We start from the raw sequence: 18,000 nt of genomic DNA on the forward strand, positions 1-18,000 counted from the left end.
CTTCGGATCAGCACGGTGCGCCGGCCACAGCAGCCATTGGAGGGTGAACCAACGGCAAAGGAAGACCTTTCTCTCTGTCTCTCTCTCTCTCACTGTCCACTCTGCCTGTCAAAAAAAAAAATAATAATCTCTAGTTCCATGCATTTTGTTGCAAATGCCAGGATCTCATTCATTTTTATGGCTGAATAATACTCCGTTGTGTCCGTGGCCATCGGTGGCCATCTGTTGGTAAACGTGTAGGGTGGTTCCGTGTCTTGGCTGTTGTGAACGGTGCTGCGGTAAACTGGGGAGTGCAGGCATCTCTTCCGTGCGCTGATGGCATTTCCTTTGGATATAGTCCCAGCAGGGGGACAGCTGGGTCATATCCTGGATCTATTTTTAGTTTTCTGAGGAATCTCCATACTGTTTTCTGCTCCCTTTTCTCTACATCCTTGCCAGCGTCGGTTACGTTTTGAGTTTTTGAAAATTAAATGTACTGTCTGATAACCATTGGAAGTATACTGCAGGAGGTGTGTGGCCAGAGACGGAGCTGCTTCGTGGCGCCACCAGGTGCGCTGCACTGCACACAGTGGCCATGCCGGGGCACTTACACAGGCCTGGCCGGGCAGGAGACTGGTTTCCCGTGTGCAGTGCATCGTCCCAGGGTGTCACCGGCGGCAGGCAGGAATTAACCAGCTCCACGCCCATCTCACAGGACTCATGGCTGACTGCAGTGTCATCGTGTCCCGAGTCCCTGGGGACTACATCATCAGCGGCCCCACGCTGGAGACGCCCGGGGGCTCCCAGACAAGCTCGGATGCCTGGTGTGCGGCTTCCAGGATTCCAACGCAGTGCATCTGGGACACTGCCAGGTCCTGGGGACTCTGAAAGCCCTCCTGGGTTCTAAGGGTCACAGCAGAGAGGCGTGGCCTGGGGGCAGGTTAGAAATGGAGTCCCTGCCAGCCAGCCATAGTGGGTGTTTGTTTTTTTGACCGTCGGTGAGAACTGTGGCCGGGAACCGATCTGTCAGAGGTCCTGACCGCGGTCCGGGTTGGAGTGCCAGGCGCCAGGGCAGAGAAGTGCGTATAGGTTCCGCGTGTGACACCTGCGTCTCTTTGTCTTGTAGGTTTTCTAATCGCCCGGCCTTAGTGTGGTCTGCTCAGCCCCCGCCGAGGGACGACCCAGGCCACTGGAGGAGAGGGCCCGAGGGCAGCGGCTTGCTGGGCTCAAGAGAGCGGAAAGAGCTGGGCATCAGAGCCATGGCGCAGGCCCACAGCCTGCCCGCCCCCGTGCAAGAGGGTCCCTGGGAAGTCAGTGGAAGGACAGAGAAGGTGATGAGAAAGGCCGCGTGGGAGGAAGAGCTGAGGACGAGCCCTGGCCGGTGGCCGGACGGAAGCTTGGAGAACTGGAGCCAGCCGAGGCAGCTGGGGAGGCAAATGTCCGATGGCGGTGGCCAGAGGCTGCCGCACAACCTGTACCCGCTCGGCCCGGCCGAGCCCGCCTGGACTGCTCAAAGCAAGAGGAAGTCCCAGTCACTGCCCAGAGTTCTGTCCCCCGAGAGCCTGAGGTACATGGAGGTCCCCATCCCGTTCAGCGATGGGCACGTGCCGGGTGTGCCCCAGATGCCGCCGTACCCCAACTGCGCGCCGAGCTTGGACTGCAAGAGGAACCCCGAGAAGGCGCCCTTGCCCCGGCCCAAGTTCGGGAGACCCGTCAAGCCAGGTGGGGGAGGGCACGGCGACCCTCAGGCCCCCCAGCATGGGGCCCTGCACGTTTCCTGCTGGAGCAAGGCCAGTGAGCCCAGGCACGAGCTCTGTGGGTCCGACCCCGGCTTGGAGCCACCAGTGTACGTGCCCCCGCCCTCGTACAGGTCGCCCCCCGAGCACATCCCGAACCCCTACCTGGAAGACATGGCGCCTACACCTTCTAGCAGCGGCCACGGCCAGCAGCCGCACCTGACCGAGAAGCCCCGGCTGCCGTCTTCCGGGAGCGGGGATGAGTGCGGTGTGAGCCAGTGCTCTCCCTGTCCCGCTGGCGTCCAATACATTCCCTTTGATGACCCCAGGATACGGCACATCAAGCTGGCTTGGCCACACGGCGCCCACCAGGACGCAACGCCCGAGGGCAGCTCCTGTGGCCTCGGTCCTGTCGCTCCCCCAGAGCCAGCCCGCACCGTCACGCAACTCGATGGCGCCGGGCGGAATCCACGGAACCCGACCCCCCCGGGTGGGGATGACAGAGGCCTGGCCTTTGAGCCGAGCCCCCAGTGGCTGTGGGGCCAGCTCCCCAGGAACAGGGACAGCAGTGGCCCCCCTAACCCAACAGACCACCGTATCACGAGAGACGGCCAGCATGGGCACGCCGAGGGCCTGGCTTCCCGTGCCAGCCCACATGGCGAGCGCCTCTGCGAAACTCAGGCCAAGCTCAAAAAGTCTGAAACTGGGCCTGAGCTCAAGAGAAGGTCAAAGAAAAAAGTGAACGAGACCATATTTTGCTTGGTTTCCATCCCAGTGAAATCAGAGTCGCAGCTGCCAGATACAGATAGGAACAACAATGACTTAAAACAGGGCGCCCGTCAAATGAATGGGGCTGATAAGAGCCCCCTGAGCGCTTCGTGCACAGACCTGGAGCTGCAGGCTCTCACGGGAAGCCTGGTGGGGAGACCTACGCTCCGCACACAAGCGCCCGCAGAACCCGAGGAGGACAGGCACACGAATGACCTCAGATTCGTTTACCTTACCGGACACACTGAGCTCACGTACCCTGGCGCGTGGCCTGGCCACCAGTACAGAGATCAACAGACGCAAACCAGTTTCCCCGAAGAACCCAAAAGCTCGCAGCAGCCGGCTGAGCTGGGAGCCGCGAGGCCCGCGGTGCCGACTCCGTGTCGTGCAGACCCCGCCGTGTCCGACCCAGGCACGCACACGGTGGCATGTGCGTCCAGGGACCACGCTCAGAACCGCCAGGGTCAGGCGTCCCCCCTGAGCCCGGCCAGCAACAGCGCCTTCTCCAGGGCCTCCTCCTCCTCCTCCTCCACGGCTTGGGCACCTGCCGCCAAGGCGGGCCCCAGCGTGGACGGCCGGGCGCCTGGGGCCAGCCCCGTGCCGCAGCCGGAGGTGGTGAAGGGGGAGGCAGCCGCAGGCTCGTGCAACAGTCAGCAGCCCTTCGGTCAGTTTCTCCTGAAGCCCGTGAGTCGCCGGCCCTGGGACTTGATCAGTCAGCTGGAAAGTTTCAACAAGGAACTGCAGGAGGAAGAAGAAAGCCATCCCGACAGTGATGGTGGCGGCGGCAGCGGCAGCGACAGCGAGGGAAGTGAGGGGCAGGGGCCCTGGGAAGACGGCGACCCCAGCCTGGAGAAGCACCCGGGCTTCCCTGAAAGCCACAGGGAGGAGAGAGTGGAGCAGCAGCCAAAGGCGTGGGGGCCGCAGCACCCCGAGTTTAGGTCGGGAGGAGCCAAGAGCCAATTTGGGGGCTGGAGCGAGCAGGTGGCACCCGGCTGGCCGCAGGCCTGTCCTCGGTCCCCGTGGGGCCCTCCGCAGGCGGAAGACGGCAGAGGGGTGGTGTTCCTGGCAGCCGATGGGGGCTCCATCCCGGAGAAGCGGGACCAGGCGGAAGGGCGCAGCGCCAGAGAGCCGGTGCACAGCCCAGGTCCTCCCAGAAGAGCGGAGTCCTCGAGAGCCAGTGACGCATGGCCAGCCGCCCCGGCCTGCGCTGCTGGCGTGCGGGAGCCCACGCGTGAAGTCAGCGCCCTGAGAGTGAGCGGCGCGGCCCCTCCTGAGGCGGGGGAGCCCCCTGCCCCGCTGCCCCTGGCTGCCAGGAGCCGAGGCCTCTCAGCACCAGACCTGCGGTGCGTGGGGCTGCGAGAGCAGCACCCCATAGGGTCGGACGGGTCTTGGGGCGATTCCAGCGCTGCGGAAATCCCCCCAGGGGAGACCCTGCAAGCCAGGGCTGCGAGGATCCTAGGCATTGAGGTGGCTGTGGAGTCTCTCCTGCCGGACAGCAGCAGAGCCGGGCAGAGCCAGCGCCCTGAGCCGCCCCGGGAAGCCTCGCCGGCCAGCTCGGCGCCCTCAGATGGCCCCACGGCGCCCGCCGACGCCTTCTACGGCAGGAGGAAGTGCGGCTGGACGGAAAGCCCTCTCTTTGTAGGGGAGCGGGAGGGGACCCGGCGGGCCCCTCCGGCTCCCGAGCCCTCGGCTGCAGATGGGGTCCTCGCTGGCCAGGTCCCCAGCCCTGAGCCTCAGCCCGACGCCCCGGAGCCCAAGCCCTCTGAGTGCAGGGCCGGGGGCCTGGCGCCTTCCTTCAGGTCCACGCTGTTCCACGTCATAGAGCGGACCCCGGGGGCGGCAGGCTCGGAGAAGAGGCTGCGGAGCCCTTCCAAGGTAATCGAGAGTCTGCAGGAGAAGTTGGCCGCGCCCCCGCGCAGGGCCGACCCCAGCCGCCTGATGAGAATGAAGGAGGTGAGCTCCGTGTCCCGGATGCGCTGCCTCAGCTTCCAGAGCGCCGACCGTGCCGCCGAGGAAGCCGGGCAGCCCGCAGGCTGCGGGTCTCCCCGCGCCGGGGACCGCGCGCACCCGAGGGGGCTGTTGTCAGCGCCTGCCAGGGGCGGCGTCTCTTGGGAAGACCTCGGGCATCCGGCCGCACAGAGGGACAGGATCACCAGTGAAGACTCCTGGTGCCCAGGTGAGGAGCGAGGCCGGAGGGCAGGTGTCCGGAGTTATCCGGCATCCTCAGATCACAGAGCGTGCCAGGGCAGTGGATAAGGAAGATGTGCGTCTCAGGAAAGACCAGAGGCGACCAGGGAGTAGTTACATCAAAAGAGTCCCCATTCTCAAAGAATGACCCAGGAGCCTTCCTTAGAACTCAGTGTCTCGTGGCATCCTTTAAATGATGGTGCCCTTAATAGACATCAGCTGTGTAAGGAGCTGCATACAATTAGCTTCCTGAACAGCTGCTGGGGCCCCTTAACACTCACCAAGTATTCCAGCTCAGACCTTGGATCAGGCCTGCCGGGGACCACACCCAGCGTTCTTTGTCCTCTGTCTACACAGCAGGCATCCAGGCCACACCTGGCAGATTTGATGGATGACCCACTCTGCTGGGTCTCCCCTGAGCACCTGCTGGGTCTCACCTGGGACTCCTCATCTCCCTCCTTGTTTTCTGTTTTCACTGCCACACCCTTTATGAATCTTGCAAAGGTCCAGTGGATGAAAAGGTCGATTTTCACGTTCTCGGCACCCCAGCCCCTGACCCCCCACCCCCCACCTGCCCGGCCCGCTCTGTGTTGTGTAACAGAACGCCCGAGACTGGGCAGCGTCTGAATAAAGGAGGTTGGTTTGGGCTCGCGGCCCTGCAGGCTGGGGAGGTCAAGGTTGGGAGGCGGCATCGCCTGAAAGCCACCGGCCACGCCAGCTCGGGCAGAGGAGCAGCGTGTGTGTGAGCCGGTGTGGGCAGGAGCCAGGGTCGCTGTAGGGCAGCCTGCTCTCCAGGGAGCTTGCTCGCTCTGTGGGGAATGACCCTCGTCCCGCCTAAGCCCTCGTCACCACTCAAAGGCCCTGTGGAGAGTTCTGGAGTGGACAATCCTTGTTCCAGCAGAGGGACCCACCAACCTGTTTCTTATGGCCCCCAAAGTTGGCCTTTAAAAATATTTATTGTCATTGATAGACAGTGACAGAGTCACCCTGTCCGCTAGTTTACTCCCCAAGTACCTGCAACTGCTGGGGCTGGGCCAGGCCAGATCCAGGAGTGCAGAACTCCATGCAGGTCTCCCCACAGGGAGCAGGGAGCCGAGCACTTGAGCTGTCTCCTGCTGCCTCCCAGGGTGGGCATGAGTAGGAAGTTGGAGTTGGGAATGGAGCCGGGACTTGGACCCAGGTGCTCCCATACAGGATGCGGGGATCCCAAGTGGTGACGTAGCCAGTGTGCGAAAGGCCCACCCCAGGGCCCTCAGTTGTGGTCGCTAAACCTCAGGCCAGGCGTCGGCAGGCCTCTGAGCCCCTCCCTGGTCCTACTTTACTATGTTTCTGCAGCCGTCTCTGGTGGGTAAAGCACAAGGCAGTTTCCTATCGATTAACAGCGGTTCTTCTCAAATGAGATTTCACCATCCCAGCACTAACAGAACAGGTCCAAAGAGGTGTTTTTTTTTTTTTAAGATTTTATTTATTTATTTCAGAGGTACAGTTACAGACAGAGAGGGAGAGACAGGGAGAGAGGTCTTCCATCCGCTGGTTCACTCCCCAGATGACCGCAACAGCCAGGGCTGCACCAATCCAAAGCCAGGAGCCAGCAGCTTCCTCCAGGTCTCCCACGTGGGTTTCCCAGGCCATAGCAGAGAGCTGGATCAGAAGTGGAGCAGCTGGGACTCGAACCAGTGCCTGGATGGGATGCCAGCACTGCAGGTGGAGGCTTAGCCCACTACACCACAGTACCAGCCCCCAGCCCCCATAAGGGTTCTTGACATTTCTTTGGGGCATCTCTTCAGAGACTGGGAATGAATCAGTTATGTGTCTTGGAAATGATGAGAAGAGTTGAGATAAATGTAAATAACCATAGACTAGGAGCAACCTTAAATCACTCATTCCAGACCTCTCTCCAGAGAGGAAGATGGGTTGGATATCACCTCTCAAGGCAGGCCCATCCATCTTTCTGTGCTGGCTCAACAGGTGGTCCCACCCCTCACACCCCGGTCCTTTCTGTCCTCTCAAATTCCAAGATTCCAGAGGTAGAGGTAAATGGGAAAGAGCAATTGTTTCAGCTAGAAAGATCCAGAACTTTCTTTTTTTCAAAAGTCTACTCGGGCACTTTGAAATTTTGCCCACAAATGTAGTATGATTTGTGGGGTGTTAGCCAGTACCTGAAAGAAGTGATCCATTTCTCAGGGGCCTGGTGGATCCTCTGGTTTGACAGGTGGAGGCTTTGCGGAAGACAAGAATGAGGAAGCATTACATGGTCCTTTTTTTTTTTTTTTGAATGGGGATTTGCTCTGAATTGACAGACACCACTGTTTGTATTTATCACGCACAGCATGATGGGTGGAAGTGTCTGCCCCTCCGGATGGCTGGATTTAGTTGCTTAAGGAATGTGCGACCTCACGTGGTGATCTTTGTGACCAGGATGTTGAGCACCCCCACTTTGCGCTTATCCCGCATCATTGACTGTAGCTGTCGTGCTGTACGGTGGATCCTCTGGGCCTGTTCCTCCTGGCGAGCTACGTGTCACGTACCGGCACCTCCCCAGTACCCGCGGTCCCTGGCCGCCTCGGCTCTGCTCACCACCATCCCGCTCCACTTGCCTCCGGTCCACAGCATCAGGGTCCCCGGATGCGTGAGACCTTGCGGTGCTTGTTGTCTTTGCTGGGGCTGTTTGTCTTAGCGTGATGGCCTCCTGCTTCCTGCGAACGCCACGGCTTTGTTCTTCTGTGAAGGCCCAGCGGAGCTGCACAGTGTGGGCGCACCGCCGTGCTCCAGGGTGGTTTCTCTGTGCTGGCTGTCGGGGGTAGCGCTGCCGTAAACAGGGCGGCGCAGGTGTCTTTAACAGAGTGATCTCGTCTCCTTCAGATATGCAGCGTACCCACCAGCGGGCTGGCTGGGTCGTGTCTGAGGAACCTCCGTATCATTTCACGTGACGGCTGTGCTAGGCGACACGCCCCCGCCCCCCCCCCCCCCAGCAGCCTGCATAGTTGCCTGTGCATCCCTGGCAGCACTTGTACCCCGCTGTGTCTGTTTTGGTAACGGGCATTCTCCCAGGAGCGAGAGGCACTGGGGTGCTGGTTAGTATTTTCCTGATGCTTCTGAGGTCATGGCCAAAAACTCGCCATCCAGACCAGTGTCGTGGGGTTTCCTCCCGTCTCCTCCTAGTTGTGCCACAGCCTGGGGGTTCCCGTTGGAGTCCCTGGTCTGCTTTGGGTTGATCTGTGGGTCCAGTGAGAGGCGGGGTTCACGTTGATGCCGTTGCCCGTGGACTTGCATTTTTCTCAGCACCGTTTGTTGCGAAGACCGCTCTTCCGCCATTGCGTGCCCTTGCTGCCTTTGTGGAAAACCAGTTGGTTGTAGCTGAGTGGGTTTGTTTCTGGGTTGACTGTGTTGAGTGCTGGTCTTTGCGTCTGCTTATAGGCAGATGCCGTGCTGGGTTTGGCTTCTATAATTTTTGTAATATCGCTTAGAATTATGTACGTGAGGCTTCCAGCTTTGTTTTTTTTTTTTTTTTTTTTCTTAAGATACCTTTGGCTGTGTAGCATTGTCTTATGGCTCCATACAGGTTTTAGGATTGTCTCTGTTTATGTGAAGAGTGTCGTCGTTGTTTTGATAGTGATTACATTGAATATGTGCATTATTTTAGGTAGAATGGACATAATAATATTTATTTTCCTATTAAAGAACGTGGGAGATCTTCTCTTTTCTTCATACCATTTTCTGTTTCTTGCATCAGAGTTTTGTAGTTTTCAGTGGAGAGATCTTTCACCTCCTTGGTTATATTTATTTCTAAATTGTAGCTATGGTAGATAAAGTCATTTTTCTTTTTAAGATTTATTTTTATTTATTTGAAAGGCAGAGATACAGAGAACGGGAGACAGAGAGAGAGAGAGAGTGCACGTGCGCGAGAGAGAGTGCTTCCGTCTGCTGATTCTTCTGGGTCTCCCACATTGGTGCAGGAGCTCAGGGACTTGGCCCCTCTTCTGTTTCCCAGGCACATTAGCAGGGAGCTGGATCAGAAGTGGAGCAGCTGGGACTCGAACCGGCACCCACATGGAATGCCATTGTCACAGGCAGTAGCTTAACCTGCTACAGCACAGTGCTGGCCCCAGTATTTAGTGAATTTTTACTATGAAAGGATGTTGAAGTACATCCAAGTCCCTGGGCCCCTGCACCCATGAGAGAGACCCAGACAAAGCTCCTGCTCCTGGCTTCAGCCTGGCTCAGACCCAGCTGTTACAGCCATCTGGGGAGTGAACCAGCAGATGGAAGACCTCGCTCTGTCTCTCCTTCTCTCTCTAAGTCTACCTTTCAAGTAAAAAATAGATCTTTTTCAAAAAAGAAATGTCCTCTTTTTAGTTTTTCTAGACTAGTTTGAAAATAATTAGTATTCGTTCTTTTTTTTTTTTTTTTTTTTTTTTGACAGGCAGAGTGGACAGTGAGAGAGAGATAGAGAGAAAGGTCTTCCTTTGCCGTTGGTTCACCCTCCAATGGCCGCCGCGGTAGGCGCGCTGCTGCAGGCGCACCACGCTGATCCGATGGCAGGAGCCAGGTGCTTCTCCTGGTCTCCCATGGGGTGCAGGGCCCAAGCACTTGGGCCATCCTCCACTGCACTCCCTGGCCACAGCAGAGAGCTGGCCTGGAAGAAGGGCAACCGAGACAGGATCGGTGCCCCGACCGGGACTAGAACCCGGTGTGCCGGCACTGCAAGGTGGAGGATTAGCCTAGTGAGCCACGGCGCTGGCCAGTATTCGTTCTTCTTTAAATGTTTTCTAGAATTCAACATGGAAGCCCTCAGGTCCGGGGCTTTTCTCTGATGGGAGACTTTATTTCTGATCCAGTTGCTTCTTGGTTATCCGTCTGTACAGATAGGCTGTTTCTTCCTAATCCAGTCTCGGTAGGTGTTACACACCCAGGAGTTCGTCCGTGGCTTCCGGGCTGTCCAGCTAACTGAGGTATAATTGTTCACAGCAGTCATTTGTATATCTGTGGTGTCACTCGTGACGTCTCCCTTTTCTTATCTGTTTTTGTTAGAGTCTTATACTATGTTGATTTTGCTCATCTTTTCTTTTTTTTTTCTTTAAAGATTTGTTTATTAATTTGAAAGTCAGAGTTGCACAGAGAGAGGAGAGGCAGAGAGACAGAGAGAGAGACGTTTCCATCCACTGGTTCACTCCCCAACTGACCACAATGGCCGGAGCTGTGCCAGTCCGAAGCCAGGAGCCAGGATTCCTCTCCAGCATCACCCTGAAACAAGTAGATCTTGATATGGGCTTTTAGAGCAAGTTCTGTTCATCTAATTGCAAAGCAGCGTGGCATGGGGGTGGTGTGGGGGAAGTGAGATGGAGAGAGAGGGTGGGGCAAGAAGGGGGAAAGGAGAGAGACAGAGACAGAGACAGAGGGACAAAGAGAGAGGTCGATCTTCATCTGCTCCTTCACTCCCCCAGTGCTTGCATCATCTTGGGCTGGACCAGGCCCAAGGCAGGATCTCAGGGCTCCATCCTCATCTCCCATGTGCGTGGCAGGGGCCCAAGTACTTAAACCATCACCTGCTGCCTCCCAGGGGGCATTAGCAGGAAGTGAGAGCGAAAGCAGAGGAGCTGGGCCTTGAACCAGACTCTGTCGATCCAGGTGTAGACGGCCCAAGTGACGGCTTAACCCGCTGTGGCACAGTGCCTGCCCCAGGGTGAGTTTACCAGTCCCGTTTCTTCCTGAGAATTGTAAGGATTTCAACGTAAGACAAATCTTGTTATTAAAAACACGACTTGTAAACATTTCTGTGTCTCAGTTCACGGACACATATTCCAGGGAGTGTTGTGCATAACGCACCATGTGCTGTTCAGGAACTCACTTTCTCAGCTTTGGCCTGACCATTCGGCACTGGCTCCAGCAGGTGTCCGAAAACAACCAGATAACACAAATGTTAACTTTAGCCGCTAGGACCACTTTCCCCGGGAGCTTGCGCACTTGCTCTCTCTCTCTCTCTCTCTCTCTCTCTCTCTTTTAACCACAATTCCTACAAGTAGAAATTTTAATTATTTTTTCCGCTCTCTATCTGATACAGCCGTTAACACACAATAAAATAGCCCAATATCCGCAGGCAGAGCATCCTGGGGCTGGGCTCCCTCTAGCTCACTCAGGCCATGGAGAGCAGCACAGTCTGTTAGCTTTGCCCCTGCGCAGGTGATGGGCTTTCCATGAAGTGGTCCCTGGGCCTCAGGACGCAGCACCAGTTGTTTTGGAAGAGATAGAGGTCACACGGTCGCAGTGTTGACCTGGGAGATCCTTCAGAAGGTTTGTGGGAAATGGCTTTAAAAGTTAAGTTTGGGGGCCAGTGCTGTGGCGTAGTGGGTAAGGCTGCTGCCTGCAGCGCCCGCATCCCATATGGGCGCTGGTTTGAGTCCTGGCTGCTCCACTTTTGATCCAGTTCTCTGCTATGGCTTGGGAAAGCAGTGGAAGATGGCCTAAGTCCTTGGGCCCCTGCACCCACGTGGGAGACCTGGAAGAAGTACCCGGCTGCTGGCTTCAGATCGGCACAGCTCTGGCTGTTGTGGCCATTTGGGGCGTGAACCAGTGGATGGAAGACCTCTCTCTCTCTCTCTCTCTCTCTCTGCCTCTGCCTCTCTGTAACTCTGACTTTCAAGTAAATAAATAAAATCTTTTAAAAAAAGTTAAGTTTATTTCAGTACAAAATTGTATATGCATGCATCTTTTTTCTTAATACATATTTTCCATGAACCTTTTAATTTTCATTTTTTAACCTCTGATATTTTTCATGTTAACATGATATTAGTACAGAGAACAGATTCAATGTAGTTCATATGCAAGTCTAAGAATATAATATTCCTGGGGCCGTGTGCTGGGGTGCAGTGGGTTAAAGCCCTGGCCTGTAGCACCGGCATCCCATATGGGCACCGGTTCGAGTCCCAGCTGCTCCTCTTCAGATCCAGCTCTCTGCTGTGGCCCGGGAAGGCAGTGGAGAATGGCCCAAGTCCTTGGGCCCCTGCACCCACGTGGGAGACCTGGAAAAAGTACCTGGCTCCCGGCTTCGGATTGGCACAGCTCCGGCTGTTGCGGCCATCTGAGTAGTGAACCAGCGGATGGAAGACCTCTCTCTCTGTCTCTCCCTCTCTCTGTAACTCTTTCAAATAAATAAATAAATCTTTTTTAAAAAGAATAAAATATTCCTTTCCTCTCTCCCTCCCTTTCTCTCTTTCTCTCTCTCTCCCTCTGTCTCTCTCTCTCTCTCCCTAGCTTCCTTCCTTCCTTTCATTTCTTTTTTTTTGAAATAATCCCAGTTCATTAAAACTGTAGCAGTATATCATTCTTAACCGTGGGTTTGACAAGGATGTGAAACAAAGTTTGACCAAATTGGATCTGCAGCCACACTGGTACACACAGGCAAATGGTAGAATCTCATTCATTTTTATAGCTGAATAATTCAAAGTGGACGCAGGGCGGACGTAGGGTGAAATAAACCAGACACAGCAAGACAGGTACTGCGTGTTCTCCCATATACGTGGGAGCTAAAATTTTAAAAGGAAAACAAAATTCAAAAAACAAAAAAAGAAATGCCTATGTGTATCACTATTGCCGTAAACATAGTTTTGTCAAGTGTCGTGGTGTATCTTTGTCAAGCCAGCGGTTGAGAATGATAGACTACTATAGTTCTAGTGATCTGTGATGATTTTAAAGTTAGCTGTAGATGAGCGACATGGCCACTTCTTCATCCGATTATTGTTTCTAGCCTTGGTCTATATTCTCACGGAACCAAAGTCTTCGTACTTTTTATTTGTTGAGCTCTATTTAGTGGAGCCTCAAGCCTTTTTGACTGTCTGTAATGTAAACTAAAAATATATTATCTCAAAAACAAAAAAGAGCTTTTTTATCTTTACATTTTATTTATGGGGGGAGGGGAGAGGGAGAGAGCGAGTGTTCCATTCTCTGGTTCCCTCCCCAGCTGCCCGCAGTTCCTGGATCCCAGCCCTGGTCTCCCACGTCAGTGGCAGGAACCCACCGACCTCAGCTGCCGCCGCTGCCTGCCAAGATCTGTGTTAGCAGGAAGCTGGGGCCAGGAGCCGGAGCCGGGACGTGAACCCAGTACTGTGGCGATGTGGGGCGCGGGCATCCTAACCTGTGGCGTCTTAACTGCTAGGCCAGACGCCAGCCCACCCCAACCCTGGAAGCTTTGTGAAGCCTCCTCTTGTGTTCACTTACCCCACAAGTTAGAACAGAACCTTTGGGGGCTGGCATTGTGGCGTAGCAGTTTAAGCCACCGCTCACAATGCCTGCCTCGCATACTGGAGTTCAGATTCAAATCCCTGCTGCTCCGCTTCTGATCCAGCTCCCTGCTAATGCACCTGGGAAGCAGCAGAGGATGGCCCAAGTGCTTGGGTTCCCACCATCCGTGTGGGAGACCTGGATGGAGCTCTTGGCTCCTGGCTTCAGCCTGGTACGGCCCCAACTGTGTGGCTATTTGAGGAATAAACCAGCAGATGAGCAATCTCTATCCCTGTCTATTATTCTGCCTTTCATATAAACAAATAAATCTGAGCCAGTCTGAAGCCAGGAGCCAGGAGCTTCTTCCAGATCTCTCAAGTGGCACGGTGCAGGGGGCCAAGGACTTGGGCCATCTTCTGCTGCTTTCCAGGCCATAGCAGAGAGCCGGATCGGAAGTGGAGCAGCTGGCACCCATATGGAATGCTGGCACTGCAGACGGAGGCTTGAACCTGCTGCGCCACAGTGCCAGCCCTAAACAAATAAATCTTATAATAATAACAATAATAAGAAGAAGAACAAAGCCTTGTTGCCGTGTTTCCGGTAAACTCTTGCACTATGTTTTCCTTTTCACGTAAACACAAGAATCCTCGTCATTTCTAACCCCGCCCTGAGCCCCTGGCGCCTGCACCACTGCCTGGCTTCTGAGTTCAGATCCTGTCTGGCACTGTAAAACGTGGTGGTCACACCGTGTGCCTCCTCAACCCCACACCCTTCTAGAACCTTCTGTGGCACTGTAGTACGTGCCATACGGTGAAGGGTCTTCGTTGTACACGAAGTGTGGCCATTTCAGCCAACATCTACCCGGTGGTCATTTTCAATGTCTCAGAATGAGTGGAGGTGGCTCGGGTCCCAGCTCTGAAGGGTGAGCACGGGCTCTCTCCCCTTCTGCTGCGGGCCCCATGCATGGGAGTGAGAGATGCCTGGTGGAGGCACCGAGCCTGGGAGACCTGGGCAGGCTTCCTGAAGCCAGGTGACGACATCAGGAGGCCAGGTGACAGTGTGGCTCCACGGCAGGCCACGGCAACACTGTCAGCTGAGATGTAGCCCGTAGCAAGCACCCTGGCCCGTGCACCTGTGCTGTGTGTCCCTGTCACGTGTGCCGCTGGATGCAGCTCACCCTCACGGAGCTGGACTGCAAAGGCTTGGGACTAAAACGGGGCTGGTGTAGCTTGGTGATTTCTGTGTAGCCTGTGTGCTGAAGCAGTAATATTTTGGATAGAGTTGGTAAAGAGATAGCATTGCCATTGGTTTCACCCGTCTCCGCTCTTGTGTGTTTTAACGCGGTCACTTGAAAGTGTGAAAACAGTGTTCCGCGGCTCAGGCTGTGTTTTTATTGGCCCTGGAGCAGCAGTGAGCTGAGGCAGCAGCCCAAGGGCCCGCAGACGGCCTCCCTAGCTCCCTGTGTCTGAGTCCTTGGCTCCCACTGCAGGACTGTGGGATTCACAGGCCACCGGGAGGGCCCCCGATGCCCGGGGCACTGAGGCAAGCTTCCCAAGGTGCTGCCTCCTTGCAGTTTGAGATTTGATCAATACTCAGCCTCTTCTAGGCCTCCTGTTGGCCAGCAGTGTGCCTTTGGCACATTGGGGTCCTTTGGTGACTTCCTGCTCACATAGGAAGACACGCGAGCTCCCGGGAGGGGTCGGCATGCAAGGCTGATGGAGGCACTAAGCAGCTGATCCACAGCCAGGAGCCAGGAGCTTCTTCCGGGTCTCTCACTGCTTTCCCGGGCCATAGCAGAGCTAGATCGAAAGAGGAGCAGCTGGGACACGAACCAGCGCCCACGTGGGATACCGGTGCCACAGGCGGAGGCTTAGCCTACTACGCCACAGCGCTGGCCCTTTTAAGTGAAATCAGCCGAGCCTGTCTGTCTGTAACGGGCTTCTTTCTCGTTTGTCACATGTCCTCCAAGTTCATCATGCAAGTGGCAAGATTCCCTTCATTTAAAGGCTGCTTTCAGAAAGTTGCTTCCACTCTTGGCTAACACGAGTAAACACTGCAGTGGACATGCGAGTGAGCTCCCTTTTCCAGAGAGCGATTTTATTTCCTTTGGCCGGATAACCAGTTTGGCATCATAGGATAGCTCTGTTTTTGAGGAACTTCCAGAATGTCTTCCGTAATGGCTGTAGAGCTTCCAGACCGTCTAAACATTTTCTCTTGAAAGGTCGGGAGACGTCTGAGCAGTGAGCTGTGTCCCAGAGGTTGGCGGCCCCAGTGGCTGCACCAGTGGCAGCTTGGGGTCCTCGCTCTTCTGTAGGGTGTCCTGTGTAACCACAGCCTGGGATTCTCCAGGGTGCTGGCCAGACTCAAAGCCACCTGCCTATGGAGGCCGTGGGAGACGGTGACAGGTGCAGGTGGCGGCTGGAGATGGGAGGCCTCCCCTGGCCAGCAGAGCAGTTGGGGCGGCAGGATCCCCAGGCTCTGGGGGGCCGTGTTTGGTCACAGAGAGGCACACCTGACAACCCACCTTTCATTTAGAGCGGGGACTTACAGAAAGGGGAGAGAAGTCCTCTGTGGTACCAGCCAGGCACAGGAGGGCCGACGGCAGAAATGCTGTGGTTAAAGCTGCCGGTAACCACCGTGAGCGTTAAGCCACTCATGTTTGACCATGTGTGTCACGTGATTGTAAATACCCAAAATGAACTGTTAACACACTTGTGGATTTTGCTGGGTTAGCAACTGCTACATAGAATCCAGGCCAGGCAATGGTCCCACTAATTTCCTCTCTCTCTCTCTCTCTCTCCTATTTTGCAGAGGCATATGACCCCAGCCGGGTGGAGAGAGTGTGATGGCGGTGGCACGTTGGCGAGCCCACGGCCGCTCCGCCCCAGCCTGCCCTTCTCTGATGGGCTCGGCCAGTCCACCTCGTGCCCGTCGGAGCTGCCCCCACTGCTGCCAGCGGAACCAGACCTTGCCGTCCATGTGGAGTCCCCTGTGGAGACAGAGCACCTGCATTTATAGCATGAAGACCAAAGCCTGCATTTAGAAGGGCGTCCCTGAGACGCGCTGGGCCAGGCCAGTCGTGAGCTTGGTGTTCCTGGAAAGTAAGACCTGGAAAGTGCGGTGAACAAAATGGAGAGGACTGTGGATGTCGCCGGTCTCCCGCCGCCCGCCCGAGGCATGTGGTCCGTCAGCCAGGCCGGGCCCATGCCTCAGTGCCTCGGCGTGTGCACGTGACCTGTTTCCCGCTCGGCATTCTGCGGCTGGAAGTGGCTGGGCTCAGCGCTTCCAAGGACAGGGGCAGGGCGGTGACGGAGAGTGGTGTTTCCCTGGCGATGGAATCCTCGGGCTGTGAAAACATGCCGTTGTCTGCTTTGCACTCAGTATTACTATCTATTTTTATTTTCCGTGTGGATATTTTAGAAATTCTTTATATGAAAAAGAATCGCTGGTTTAAAATAGACCATTTTAACAAAGTAACTATATTTCTTTTTACAAAAAAAAAAATTGCTATTTTTCTATGATGTAGACACTTGCCAGGCAGCAGGTTTTTAAGGAGGTGTTATTTTATTTAGGAGCCTGGATCCCTATCTGTGAGAGGAGCCCAGAGGGAGCTCCCTTTTGCCCCAGAGCATCGTGGCCCTGGCCCGTTGGCCGCTCCGATGTTTCTGTTGTTGTTTCAGGGAATGTCAGGGTGGACGTAGCACAGGGTTGATGAGGTAGACTTCCCACAGCAAGGGTTTTACAGATGCAGCTGGGAGGTCCCCCTGATGACGGCCCCGGGTGGACCAGCCGGCGTCGCACGAGGGTCCCCGCTGCCCTGGTGTGCGCCCCCCACCCCCACACTGCCCCTTTACAGAGGGACGTATTGTTATCTCGACTGCCCCTGTCCGAGGTACACGTCTTTAAGAAGCGCTTGGAGACATTCTGTATGCCTTCCTCTCTGTCTCTCTCTCCTTCCTCCCTCCCTCCTTCCCTCCCCCCGCCCCTTTTTCCCCTTCTCTTTATTAATTTTTTTTTTTTTTGAGAAGCCACTCTATTTGTGGGTGTTTCAGCTTCCTAGGATGTGAAGCCCCGGGTGGGCTGTCCCGGGGCCCCCGAGTGACCGGCTGGGCCTCAGAGCCCGTGCTGACCTGTGCCACGCGATTCTCCTGCAGTGGAACCTGCCACAGCCACCTGCCCCCAGAACTCGGCTCTTAGCGAACGCTGTAGGAGGCGCTAGTTGCCATGGCCACCATGAGACAAGTGCAGGGCAATGTGTGTGTGTGTGCATGCATCCATCCGTGTACATGTGTGGGAACTCTGTTCTGACTTCCTCTTCAGTTCTGTCGACACCACCTAACAGCTTCTTGCAATGAAAAGAATGACATTTTCACTTCTTCCTCGTGTGCGTCAATCGTATGTTCTCCAAACAGAACCCGATGCGGCTCTGCCTTGTTTTATTCTAAATTACCGTCTAACACCTTCCTGAAGTCTTTGAGTTCAGCTGCAGTTGCCAACATGTGCACGTTTACTTCAGTTTTGCTGGATTCCAGGCTGCGGATCATCGCAGGGGAACAGACAGCTCTTAGCCGTTTAAATGAGGGCCTGCGGCTGAAAGCCGTCTTCCAGAGGTTTCGGAGTTCCTGCCATCTGTTTACCTCCTGCTCCTCACCGACACGGGGATCCGTGGAGAGTTTTCACTTTGTATTTGTCGTTGCATTGCTCATACATACATATGCTTGCTGTTGGTGTTTTAATCATTTGGAGCGTACCACAATGAAATTAAAAATTCTAATTTTGATTATTTGACCTAAAAGTTCTCTGAGGACTGGCATTTGAAATGTGTTTACGTGTCCCAACTTGGCAAACGGAGAGAAGCATGGTGGTGATTCGGTGTCACTGCTTTTCCTGGGAACACTCCTGAATGGTTGGGAACTCAGATACCCGGATTCTGTCCCTCTGCAAACGGCAGAAGACGGCACCGTAAGGCTGCTGCCAGCCCCTGGGTGGGTCCTGGGGACCGTTGCTGTGTTGTGCCTCATCACTCGGAGCTCTGGGGACTGGGAGACGGCAGTGGCCCGGCATGCTCAGGGGGGCACCTTGGCTTAGATCCTGGGAGGCAGAGTGGGAAAGC

General features: G+C 55.5%; 1 protein-coding gene across 1 annotated transcript in view; it reads left to right on the top strand.

The window, feature by feature from the left end:
• JCAD (junctional cadherin 5 associated) overlaps nucleotides 1–17,670 on the top strand; it is a 49,502-nt gene extending 31,832 nt beyond the window's left edge. Inside the window, exons 3-4 of the mRNA XM_062211117.1 lie at nucleotides 1,106–4,659; nucleotides 15,699–17,670. Of these exons, the coding sequence (XP_062067101.1) occupies nucleotides 1,106–4,659; nucleotides 15,699–15,733 (3,589 nt within the window). The 3' untranslated portion in view covers nucleotides 15,734–17,670. The remainder of the gene's footprint in view (nucleotides 1–1,105; nucleotides 4,660–15,698) is intronic.
• Nucleotides 17,671–18,000: the final 330 nt, after the last annotated feature.

This window comes from Lepus europaeus, chromosome 14 (genome assembly GCF_033115175.1).
Source record: "Lepus europaeus isolate LE1 chromosome 14, mLepTim1.pri, whole genome shotgun sequence".
Taxonomy (NCBI): Eukaryota; Metazoa; Chordata; class Mammalia; order Lagomorpha; family Leporidae; genus Lepus; species Lepus europaeus.